The 13,277-nt window shown below is 46.2% G+C and overlaps 1 protein-coding gene across 1 annotated transcript in view; it reads right to left on the bottom strand.

Annotated features, from left to right (window-relative positions):
* The window catches only part of ACBD6 (acyl-CoA binding domain containing 6), a 124,619-nt gene extending 114,182 nt beyond the window's left edge, over positions 1-10,437 (bottom strand). Inside the window, exons 1-2 of the mRNA XM_075936818.2 lie at positions 10,368-10,437; positions 6,152-6,672 (exon numbers count right to left, since the gene is read on the bottom strand). Coding sequence (XP_075792933.2) covers positions 6,152-6,672; positions 10,368-10,437 — 591 coding nt within the window. The remainder of the gene's footprint in view (positions 1-6,151; positions 6,673-10,367) is intronic.
* Positions 10,438-13,277: the final 2,840 nt, after the last annotated feature.

Here is a 13,277-nt window from a genome sequence, read left to right as displayed (position 1 = left end):
TTACAGATCCTATCATTAAAAGATAAAGACACCAAAGATCTGGAGAATGTTGACTCCCACCTCTTTTACTGGTATCTCCATACAAACCAGGAATTTTCACATTGATTAAATATAATTTTGATAAACAATAGATTTACATAAAATGAAATCTGGACTTAAAAATAAAAAAGCCAATAAATGTCCCTGCATTGGTAACCAAACATTTCAGAATTCCCAATTAGTTAAAAAGCCACTCTTTAATGACTCAAATGACTACATCACAAACTCATGTTTACAGCTAATGCATACTTCTACACCAGAGGCCAAGTCAGAGTAACTGTGCTGATGAAAAGAGGAATAATCCCCTTGAAAGCAATTGTTACACTCCCTGAGGCAGAGCAAAATCCAGCATAAATGAAATATGGGAAGGACTGGGATGTTTAAATGAACTTGATGGAATAAACATGGGCACTATGTTTTCAGAGATCATGAAAACCTGTTAGTCAGAAATTGCTAGTCAAGCCACATCAAGCTGCATCCATCAAACTATTATAAAAGACTCTTGCTGCTCAGCCAATTAAACTGCTTGATCAGCTAATGATCCCTCACCTTAAGACAATGTTTTATGCTGCATCTGCAATCATAAATCATACCTCTTTTTTAAAAAGGGTAGATGTCGAAGTTGTAGTAATTTTTTTAGATTTTTACAGAAAGGGAATGGGGGGTTTAAAAAATGTAAGTTTTCTAAAATATTTGTTTTACTGTTTCATCACAAATGTTTCCTGTTTGAATCACAGGGTGTCTTAGCTGACCTTCAGAGCAAGATACTTTGTTGAAACAGGTTTCAGCCGGATAGGAAACTGGATATAATTTCATTTAACTGTTGTCAGCCCTGCCTTATGCGGACTATGATGTAGATTGTATTTTAAACATTTTCTCTTGCACTCTGAGATTCAGGGTACCTTTTTTTAAATGGATAATTGTAAATGAAATATGATCTACCATCAAAGTAAAACACCTCAACCTGGCTACTCTTTAGCTCAATACCCTAAGTGCACACAAAACAGCCAACAATGCTGAGAAAAAGTTATGTACTTTTCCTAATATTTTAATAATTATTTTCTAAGAGCCTCTTCAAACCAGACAATAGTTTCTCCCTACTTTAAATTTGGCACTTATTGTTTCTTCCTCTGCTGGTGCAACAGCATCACCACTACCGATGCCAGCCAGCATTGATATAGGAACCATACTAAAATTCTATCTGCAAAAGAAAAAAAATGTGGTTTTGCCCTTTCTGGTTTTCTGATATATTAAGTTGGGGTCGGGGGCCAGGAAGAAGAGGGCACTGCTTGATTTTTTTACACAGTAAAAATATCAGGTCTTTGCTTCTTACATTTTTCTTTATGTCTCCATGAAGTATTGGAGGACTAGTGGGATTGAAACCGGAGCAGTGGAGAATGGAAGGATTTTTAGTTAGAATGTTTAATTCCAATTTCTGACAAATAACTGAGAGAAAAGCATCTGTGACAGATTCAGCCCTCTTGCCCCTACAACCGAAGGCTAAGAAAGCTTCTGCTACAGAGCTAGCAGAAAGACACACACTCCAAAATATTATTTCAAGTCACAGGTTCCTATACTGTTGTCCATGAAGGCTTGACTGGTCAACAGCTGTGGGCCCTCCTTGTTTCAAGCTGGTAAATTGCATTAAAAGACTATCAGAATCCATTAAATATTTCCCTATGATCACTTTTCAATACAAGCAATTTCTGGTTTGTCCTGCAGGGGAAGGGGAAGCTGAACAAAAAGCCTCACTAATGTGTACTGACTAGTGGGATGAGCCTGAATTCAGGTCAGCGAGGGCTGCAAATTAGGGAGTATTGGGATTATGAGGAGAAGCAGCAGCTACAAACACCAATTGGTAAGGATCCTAAACCCTGAATGCCAGGGAGTGATCAGTAGGTGACATGGTGCTCCCCTTTAGATCACAAATGGTATGTCTACACTCCAACACTATTTTGAAATAACTAGTGCTATTCCAAAATAACTTAGCCCACGTCTACACAGAAAACAGTTATTTTGAAATAGTGTGAAAATTCTGCCAAGCTGGAGGACTTCTTATTCTGACTCCCGTAACCCTCATTGCACGAGGAGTAAGGGCAGTTGAGGAAGAGTGCACTATTTCAAAGTAAGTGCTGTGTAGACGCTCCCTATTTCAAAAGAAGGTACGTAATTGACGAGGCTCAATTTGCGTAGCTTATTTCGAGTGAAGCCTTGCAGTGTAGATGCACCCAAAGAGAATTTCACTCATACTGACCCAGACCCAGCAAAAAAATCTATTTTCAGTACAAACGTGGGATTTAATCATGTTCTTGAATTTTTTCTGACTACCTCATCATTTCCACAGCTATCAGAAGAGCTTTCTTCAAATACTGCAGCACTTTCACGAGACTGATCGCTCCTGAGACACTAGCCTCTGGAAACTAGCTGCTCTATTTCTACTTTGAGTAATATGGGCCCTGTTCCTGCAGTGCCTGATACATTTTTTTTTAATACATTTATTCTCACAACAGCAATTTTACATGTGGAGAACTAAGGCACAGAGTGACTAAGTGATTTGCCCAAGGTAATATAAGAAGTGTGGCAGGGCTGAGATCTGACACAAGGTCTCCACAGTCCTAGACTAGCATCCTAATCACTAAATCATTCTCCCTCTCTTATTTAGATACAGCCCTAGCAGGCTCTGGCAACAATTTTTTCCACTAGAGCCACAACTCCCTTATTCTCAAGTTTCTAACACAGATAAAACTAATAAAAATCTGAAAATGCCTGCAATAAAAAGTACATGTTGCATCTCCCTGGTCCAGCTCCCTTTGGACCTGACCAGTCAGAGACAAGGGGTTTTTCCGGACCAGAGGTGGTCTTGGGGGAGGGAGCACCAGCCTCTCTGCTGGGCTCCTCTCCCCAGCTACTTGGCACCACTGCCCTCAGCTCCGTGGCTAGGTGCGAGCTCCAGTGGTGGCTCGCAGCTCTGCCAGCTGTGGGCTCTGCAGCTCCCCCTTTCCCGGCCTCGCTGGCTGCAGGCTCACCTTCCTTACTCCCTGGTGGGCTCCATCAATACTGCCGGCTTCCCAGCCCCACCGGCTGCAGGCTTGGCATCTCCCCTCCCACAGAACCATTGCCAGCTTTCCAGCCCCACTGGCTGCAGCCTCTGGTGCCCTATGGGCTCATAGGCCCTGCCCTGGGGCTCTCTAGTCTGGACCACGGATGTTGCTGGATCAAAGGGTACCATACCACAGAAGTTCAACCTGTATATAAATATTCTTTTAGATTGTTACTAATTTAAATAGTTTCAGATAAATAATGTACCATATTTTAATAGAGAACTCAGCTGTTGCTGTCACATTTCATATGGTTTTGTTGCCTCTTAAATCAAAGCCTTTGGTAACAAGAAATATTATCTTAAAGACAGACAAGGATGTCAAATCAGAAATAGCAGACAGATCTAAGTCAGCACCTTTTGCACACAAGTAATACTACTGTCCAATGGTTAATACATTAGCAACCTAATATGCATATTAATATGATTTCCTTAACTAGAGTTTGTGTTAAGTACAGATTTTTTGTCTTAAGTCCCAAAATGCCAGACCATCCCCCTCCCCAATCAAAATTAACAGGGCCTGCTCCTGCAGCAGTTTGTGCATGCAAGAGTCCCTCTGACTTTAACTGGAATGATGCCCACATCTGCAAAGTGTAGCTCTGTCCTTAACTAGCCTCACTGTGTCTAGACAATGCAGAACATAAAGGCTCTGTGCATGAGTACTAAACGCAGAAGGGTGAGATAAGAACAGAGAGGAAGCCTTGTCTCCAAACGTCCTGGACTCTGGAGGTAAGGCCCTTATGAGATTTTTTTAAAAAATATTTTTTCCTGTATTTTGTTGTGTGTTCACCACATCTCAAAATGATACTGATATGGCATACAGTAAACAAAACAGACCTTATTGTGTTGTTACTCTATAGAGGAGCAGTTAAAAGCATCACATATGCATGCCTCTCTGACAACAGTCTAAAAGCTCAGCTACTGAAACTTGAGGTGACTCAATGCAGTTAGCAACTCCTTTTGCTTAGAACAAATAGAGGTTTTGTGAAAATGTTTGAAGAATTTCCTCTTAGTTTCAAGCTAAACAACATTAAGCTCCTCATCTCTCGTCTTACTACTAACAATGAGAAATTCCCTGGGAGGGATGTTTAAAAAAAAAACTGTTAAAAGTAACCGTGTAACCATTAAAAATCCTAGCAGTTACACACGCTGCGGTATAAAGCTTATCCTGCAGACCCTGCTGCATGCCAAGAGGTAGCTAATAGTGTAAAAACAAATCATTGTCTACTCATACTCATTTCATCCCACATTCCCATCTGCTCTATCTTCTCAAGTTCCCTTCATGATTTTCCGTCATCTGATAGTCAATACTTCGACTACTCCACAAGATTCCCAGTGCTCATCTCCTGGTACCTTAGACAGGCTACCTAGCTACCTGGTCCTCTTTTTGAGCACATTATCTGATCCCTTCATTGCTGGATGCTTTTCTCCTGCTAGCAACTGTCAGTTTCAGTCACATTGGAGGTTTCAGAGAGCAGCTCCTTTCATCCTCTAATCATGCAATAGCCCGAAATAGAAACCAGGTAGCAGTCCCTTCTCATTTCCAGATCCTTTTACAGTGAAAGGGTTTGACACCTGCAGAAGTGGCAGAAAACACTCTGGAGACCAAGTACCTTGTGACCAGCAAGCTCTTCAATGGTCTGCTTATGAGCTTAAAGCTAAGCATGTGCATAAGTGTTTGCAGCATCAGGGCCTAAATTACTGCCTTAAATCAAGTGCAAGTGATGCAAAGTCTACTATCTGCAGGACAGTCTGCAACAAGAAGCTGTCTTAATTTAGTCTTGATAGAGAAACATCTGTTATAAAAAATTCTGTCTCAATTGACACTCTCCTTCTACCATTTGGTTTCGACAGGTGGCCTGGTTGACCATGAAACGCTTTCTTATCCTTACAGGTAATTGCCACAACAACTCGAGAAACATTGCGGTGGAAAAAACAACAGTGTCACTCGTCTTTCATTCATGCCCCAGTCCTGCAGTAGGATCTGCATGGATGGATCCATGTTCTCACTAGGGATGTAAAGAATTAACTGGTAAGCACTGCTTTACCAGTATGCTTACTGGGATAGTTGGTTAACTGGCCCTGGCCAAGCCAGGGCAGCCCCACCTTGACCTATCCCAGCTCAGCCTGAGGTGGCCGAGTTAATAATAGGCTGTGTCTACATTGGCAAGATTTTGCTGTCTGTCTACACTGGCCGTGAGTTCTTGTGCAAGAAAACACTGACGTTCTAATGTAAGAAAACAGTGCTTCTTGCGCAAGAACTATGACGCTCCCGCTCAGGAATAAGCCCTCTTGTGCAAGAGGCCAGTGTAGACAGGCAACACGAATTTCTTGCACAAGAAAGCCCTATGGTTAAAATGGCCATCGGAGCTTTCTTGTGCAAGAGAGCGTCTACACTGGCACGGATGCTTTTGTGCAAAAGCACATGCCAGCGTAGACGCTCTCTTGCGCCAATACTCTAACGCAAAAACCCTTGCGCTAAAGAGTATTGGCGCAAAATCTTGCCAGTGCAGACCTAAGCCGGATAGTTTATCCAGTGAACATTTGAAACCGGGTTTTACATCCCCGCTTCCACCTGCTCGCCACTGACTTCAGAGGGGTCCTTCACATCCACGAGGGGCCTACGGTGGGGGAGGAAGCGAACTGACGTGGCGCCGTGACCCGACGGTGGGTGGGGGAGCCGCCAACGGGGGACACGGTCGCCACAGGCTGAAATCCCACCCGGAGCCCGCCTGCCCCGTCACCAGAAACCAGCCCTTGGAGAGCCCCCGGCCAAGGCTGCGGCGTGACGCCCCCGAGCAGGAGGCCGTGTCCAGGCGCCTCTGCCGCCCCGAGGGCGCTGAGGAAAGAGGCGCGGGCCTGGGAGCCCGGCGGGGCGGGGGCGCGCGGCGGGCGGGGCGGGGGCGCGGGCCTGGGAGCCCGGCGGGGCGGGGGCGCGGGCCTGGGAGCCCGGCGGGGCGGGGGGCGCGCAGGAGCCCGGCGGGGGCGCGCAGGCCGCGAGGGGGGCGCCCGTACCTGCTTGTAGCGCGCGTACAGGTAGAGCAGCTGCTCGCGGGAGGCCGCCGGCGCCAGCCCCGCCACGCGCGCGGCCGCCCGCTCGAACTGCTCCGCCAGCGCCCCGGCCTCGCGCCCCGGCTCCTCCCCCGCGCTGGGCTCCCCGCCGCTGTCGCCCCCGCCGCCGCCGCCGCCACCAGCGGGGAAGCCATGGCCCGCGGCTCCGCCCCCGCCGGCCCGTCCCTGGCCGGGCTCCGCCGGGCGAGTCTCCCCGGTGCAGCGCGGCTCGGGCGGAAACGCGGGCCCCGACACGGAGGTTCCGCCGAGCGCCCCTCCCCCGCCGGCCCCGGACCCTGTGGGCTGCCCCGCGGCCGGGGGCGGTCCCAGGAGTTGGGGGTCCCCGCAGGGGGCAGTCCGACAGGGTGTGCAGGGGCTGCTGGTCACAGTCTGGGGTGTATGGCCCAGCCCTCCAATCACAGGGGTGCAGGGGAGGCTCCTGCTCTCACTCAGGCCCTTGGTGCGTCTAGACTGGCAAGATTTTCCTCAAATGCTTTTAACGGAAAAGTTTTTCCGTTAAAAGCATTTGCGGAAAAGAGCATCTAGATTGGCGCGGACGCTTTTCCGCAAAAAGTGCTTTTGCGGAAAAGCGTCCGTGCCAATCTAGACCCGGGTTTGCATAAGAAAGTCCCAATGGCCATTTTCGCCATCGGGGCTTTTTTGCGCAAAACAATACCGCGTTGTCTACACTGGCCCTCTTGCGCAAAAGCATTTGCACAAGAGGGCTTTTGACTGAACGGGAGCAGCATAGTATTTCCGGAAGAACACTGACAATCTTACATGAGATCGTCAGTGTTCTTGCGGAAATTCAAGCGGCCAGTGTAGACAATTGGCAAGTTTTTCCACAAAAGCAGCTGCTTTTGCGGAAAAACTTGCCAGTCGAGACACAGCCAGGGGGTCTACACTGGCAGCTTCTTGCTCAAGAACTGTTTTGCGGAAGAGAGTTCTTGTGCAAAAACTCTTCCCAGAAGAGAGTGTCTACACTGTCATGCGCTTTTGCGCAAGAGGATCCATGGCAGTGTAGATGCTCTCTTCCCCAAGAAAGCTCTGCTGGCCATTTTAACCATACGGGCTTCTTCCGCAAGAAATTCATGTTGCTTGTCTACACTGCCCTGTTCTGGAAGAGCTCTTGAGCAAGAGGGCTTATTCCTCGTTGGGAGAGGAATAACTCTTCTGGAAGAAGCCCTGTTTTACAATGCTATACTGTAAATTTACTTCTGGAAGAACGCTCGTGCAGTGTAAACAGCCAGCAAGTTTTTACGGAAGAACAGCTGTTCTTCCGCAAGAAGCTGCCAGTGTAGACATTAGGGTGTTTTGGGGGCAAGGTGGTCTCCTGGTCACAGGGCATGTGGGCCAGCCAGTCAGCATGATCGGGGTGGCGGGGGGCAGAGCACACGCTTGGGTCTTCAGGTCACAGGGCATGGATCAGAAATACAATTGTGAAACAAACTGGTGGCTTTCTAGTGGGCCAACGTACCTGACCACACGGCTGGTGCCCTGGCCTAGAGATTTCATTATCCTCTTAGCCCTTGAGGTGACATCTCCAATAATACGTGCCTGTTCCCATAGGTTTTTCTTGAACAGTCCATGCTAATTTTTCTAATCACAAATACACTACAAAGGAAAAATCTGCCATGTGATACTGCAGTCTACAAATGCTGTGTGATGTGATATAGCAGGTACAGCGAGACCCCAGTTATTATTTAAGGATTGGCTGTAAGAAGCCACTTAACACAGACAGGTGACTTCTAATACAAAGGTGGTAGTATTTCTAGAAATGCTTTTTAAATGCAGTTTAAAGAAAATCTAGGGATTCATTATGGCGGTGCTTATTCCTTAAAGTTCTAGCTAAATAAACAATCTCTCCCACGGCTCTCACTAGCTGCAGTCTCTATGTAGGACTAATCTGACATTGTTGATAATGTTTGACAGAAAATTATCCATGTTTGAGTGGAACAGGAAACAGTCATCTCTGTAGAGCCTAGAATGTGATTATTAGTAATGCCAAACCCACATTACATAGCTGCCATTTAAATATAAATCTGGGATGCCTCTGAGTTCAAACACCCTCTGCAGTTTGGTACAGTTATGACTACAGTCTGATCTGATAGTCTTACTATTTATTAAGGATGTAAAATTCCAGTTAATCAGTTAGCTGGTTAAATGGTAAGTTACACCTAACATTTAACGGGTTAACCAACTAACTGGGATCCGGGCAGGGAACCGCTCCATCCCAGCTGAAGCAGATCCCAGCCTGCAAAGCTCTCACTTCCAGCCCCATGCTGGGACTGCCTGCTTGCTCCCAGGCCCTGCCAGAGCAGCCCTTGTCCATGGTTAGCCAGGCTTCCTGCCAAAAGAAGCTGCTCCAAATTGAAAGAACCTGCTCCAAATCCCAGGCTCCACTGTTGTTGAGAATGATTAACACCACTGTCCTTCAGAACAATTTGGCACCAGGTCTTTCTCTGTCAGTTACTCAACAGCTGAGGAGAGAGAAATGGTTTAGGGTTCACTCTTCAACAACCTCTGAGCTGGATTGTAGATACATCTTTGTATTCATCATTTTATAATATAGGAATGTTGTAAGTCTTTTAATTGTATATTAAGTCTTTTTAGAATGTCTTCTAGAAACTTTGTATTAGCATTATAATGTAGTCTGTCTTATAATGCTTTATATTGTAGAAACTTTGTATTAAGTCCTTTCATAATTTGTGTTAAGTTTTTTATGTTATAGAAACTTTGTACTAAATCTTTTTATAGTGTTATAGTCCTTAGGAATAATTAAGGTAGAGCAAATGTCTTTGCATTACAAGTAGAATGGATCTCTCCCCTTTGACTTGAATGTGGCCCTGTTGTACAAATGAAGGCTGGAAGGCAAGCACCTCTGAACAGCTGCAATACTTGGAGAGATCCAAGGACAATAAGACCTGTCAAGTGGATAGGGTTACCAGGTAGACCCTGCCAAAAAAACAGACGCACTTGATCATGGGCGGGGAGGGACTGGCTGGGAAGGTCTGGGGGCCACGGGGCTGGCTGGGAGGAAGGGGGGAGGGCTGGGAAGCAGAGCTGGGGAGGGTTGGGGGCTGTGGGGCTGGACAAGAGGAGGGAGGGCCCGGAGGAAGGGGGTGGAGGGATGCAGCCACAGCCGCAGTCCAAGGGGTGGCACCCCCAGCAGGCACTACCTAGAGTTGCTCATAGAAGCCAGGAAGGGGCGGAAGGGAGGGGCTGGGAGCCACTCCCCCCGCTGGGCTTCTGCATGCAACTAGAGGCTCCCGGCTGAGAAGCGGGGCCGTAATTGGCGCTGGGAGCCTCTGGTTGTGCACAGAAGCCTGGCGGGGGGAGTAGCTGGAAGTCCCAGCCTCTGATCCCTGGCTTTTGCATGCGACCAGAGGCTCCTAGCACCAATCATAGCGCTGCCTCCCAGTTACTCCCCCGCCAGGGTTCAGTCTGGTGCCCTGCTGGGAATTCAGAAAATACTGGACATTGCACACATCTGGTATTTTCTACTGGACAGACAGTGCAAATACCGGACTGTCCGGTAGAAAACCGGACACCTGGCAACCCTAGGGACCCACTGAGAAAGCAAATGTATTGATGGCCTTGGGAGTCAGAAGCAAGCATCTTCTTTGGAAACAAATTCAAAAACCCTCTTTTAAGAGGAATGTGGCAGCACTGAGGACACCACCAGAAGAAGGTGCCACAAATGACCGATGCAGCTAGAGTGCATAGATATGCAAAAGATCATTAATAGATCTGCATGAGAGGGAAGCTACTATAAATGTAAAATGTCTTGCAGGGGACCCTGAGTCTTATCTCGTCAACATTGGAGCATCGATCTGAATCAGCAGTGAAAGAGCTCTTTCGCAAAAAGGCGTGTGTGGACAGGAAAGAGGAGGTTCCAGAAAGGGCAAATGTAGTCAAATATTTCTATTCTATATAAAAAATGATATATTTGTCATAGTGGTAATGAACTACTTTGTGTTCCATCAGTAATTAAAGAGGATGTTAAAAGCAACTGCATTCCCACTTGGTCCAGGCATGCTATTTAAGGTGTAAGGAAAACACCTGGAAGTTGGCTGTGCAACTAGGCAGATCCCTGGTTTCTGCTGTAAATAAACCCTGCTACATACTCCTGATAATTTGCCTTTTTCCTGGTCCCTCTACTCTGCTCCTGACATCTCACCTTGCCTCTGGTACACTAATGCTGCTTTGGCTGACTCACTTGGCTCCCATCTAGTGTGGTTCAGAGTCATCATTGTCCTCAACTCTGACCTGATCCTCCAACCTGACACTGGTACAAACTGCTGCTCCTGGCCTTAACTCCCTAAACTGAACTCAGACCACATTCTGGAGTCCCCTTCTACCTAAGTCTTGGCTTCAACTTCACCCCCATAGCAAAGAGTTTACAATCTACCTAGATAAGGATGGGAGAAAGGGAGTATATGATCTCCAATGTACAGATGGAGAACAGAGGCCTAGAGAGATTACTTTAGGGCACACAAGAAGACTGTTATAGCCTTAGGAACTGAACCTAGATTTCTTGTGGTCCCTGCCCAGTGCTCTGACCACAAGAAGACTACCTTTCCTTTCTAGTATGCTGGGCATTTCTGACTTCCTGGTGTGAATGGAATAAAAATACTTGCTGGAAAGAATAGAAAGGCCTGACTCGGTGTTCCTTGCACACTCGACTCCTCTTGGCTTCAAGTCAAACACTGATGGACACCTTTGCAATGTTCTTTTTACATTCAGGCAATAGCCTTTGTGTTCCATGACTCCAAAACTTAGAATTAAAGAGCCGATTCTACTGTGTCACACAAAGGACCAGACATATTAATTCAGCAGCACGTCCTAGGCCCTGGCCTTAACTGCTCCTGGCCTTAACACCCTAAACTGAATTCAGACCACATTCTGGAGTTCCCTACCGAAGGAATTATTTTAAATAACAAGCAGAGCGTCCACACTACCAAGCCCGTTATTTCAAAATAATGGGCTGGTTATTTCCAAATAATTCCTGCTTTCCACAAGGAAAAACGCTTGTTTCAAAATGGTTATTTTCAAATAGCAGCAGCATGGATGCTCCACTGCTGCTATTTTGAAATAACTACACCACAGAATTTGATACTTGTGACTGTCTAACCCCTCTCTCCACATTTTATCTGAATATTTTTCCCTTCCTTACTACACTGTCTTGCCTAAGAAATCAAGTCTCTCCTTTGTCATGCACACACATATGGGAGGTCTGAGAGCTGGCTGCACATGTGACAGAGTTGTCCATCATGTCAAAAGGACAACTACCTCTGGCTCCTATGCTCTCGTGAACGTGTGCAGAGCATTGCACGTGTCTGGGAGTGATAGGGCCACCTGGAATGATGCACTGGGCTCTAGTTTCTGACTTTTCACTCCTTAGCAGCTGATCAATAATAATTTAACTGAGCACTTTTATGAGGAGGCCAGAATTATTCTTCAGAAATGGAAGATGAATTTTTAGTGCAAAGGCCTGAAGTGGGAAATCAGGCCAGGTCTCCTTAGGCTGCATTAGGGGAAACCCCGTGAATCAACATCAATAACCATGGGCTCAACGCCCATTGGTGTCCGATGCCTCCCTCACTATTTCCTTCCATCTTTCCCTGTCCAGTGCTGAGCGGCTTAGTGGTGTAGAGCTAATCTACAGAAAATCTACTATGTCATCTCCCCATTCTCTGTGGGGTCTGCCTCTCCTACTCGGACCGTCCATTATGCTAAATACCAGGGTCTTAACTTTTCGCTCATTGTTCATCCTGCGGATATGCCCGAATAGCTGTAACTTCCGTTGTAGAACCTTCTACAGTAGGTTCTCTTTCAGCTGTATCTTCCTGTATAATTCCTCGATGGTGACTTTCTGCATCCATCCTATTCTCAGGATCTTTCCATAACTCCTCTCGAACGCCAATATCATTCTCTTTGAATATCCTTCTCTTCAGTAGGGGATAATGTACATTGGAGTCCTGCTGGACAGGATCTATACAGAGAGGAAATGGATAGGCTACAAGGAGGGATGCCTTCAGTCATACTCCTGGGTGCAAGAGGGAAGCACAGAAAGCTGTCCAGGAAAGCAGCAGGGAGGGCTAAGCCAAGAAGAGGAAGGTGCTGCATCTCAATGCATTAGAGGCCATGGAATATGGCTGAGTAACCACAGGAAAGGGGAACAAAATACAGAACTATGTAGCACTTTAAAGACTAACAAGATAGTTTATTAGATGATGAGCTTTCGTGGGCCAGACCCACTTCCTCAGATCAAATAGTGGAAGAAAATAGTCACAGCCATATATACCAAAGGATACAATTAAAAAAAAATGAACACATATGAAAAGGACAAATCACATTTCAGAACAGAAGGGGGATGTTAATATTAGAGGTGGGGAAGGGTAGATGTCTGTGAGTTAATAGTCTTAGAGGTGATAATTGGGGAAGCTATCTTTGTAATGGGTAAGATAGGTGGAGTCTTTGTTCAGCCCCCTGCGGAGAGTGTCGAATTTTAGCATGAATGCCAGTTCAGAGGATTCCCTTTCAAGTTTCAGGGCACAGGAAAGAGGGGCAGACTAGTGGCAGAGAGAATTCTGCCGATGAGCCACAAGAAGGCACTGTTGAGTGGTGAAAGACTAAGCCGGGTCATGCTCTCCCATTGTATATTTGCAACTGAGCTGAGCAGGAAAATCTCTTTTGTTGCAGAACAAAAAAGTTGCAGTAAAAACAACACTGACATTTTTCTTTAAAAATCTTTTGGTTTTCATTAAAACCAAAACAGGAAAAAAAACGCTTTTTTAGTTTTCAAAGTGGAACATTTCAGAGGGGTTTTCGGGTTTTTTAAATGAAAGGTTGAAAAGCCATTTTTCATTGAAAAAGCCTGGCTCTTTTCTTCTCTCTGGGCACAGGACTTCATGGGATTATTTCTCCTCCTCTTCTGGCCTGTTGCTCCCCATGCTGTATTCTCTGCAAGTGGCTTTGCAGTTTAATCCTGGCCTATCTCCACCCCGTTTTGGTATCGTCTGACCACCATGAATTCACTTCAGAGAAGCAAAGGAACAGAAAGAGCAATGTTCAGGGAGCAGTGTGG

The sequence above is a fragment of the Pelodiscus sinensis genome, chromosome 9 (assembly GCF_052426305.1).
Source record: "Pelodiscus sinensis isolate ZL-2025 chromosome 9, ASM5242630v1, whole genome shotgun sequence".
In the NCBI taxonomy this organism is placed as follows: domain Eukaryota; kingdom Metazoa; phylum Chordata; order Testudines; family Trionychidae; genus Pelodiscus; species Pelodiscus sinensis.
The sequence above is the reverse complement of the archived record's forward strand: the minus strand, read 5'-3'. Positions and strand labels throughout refer to the sequence as shown.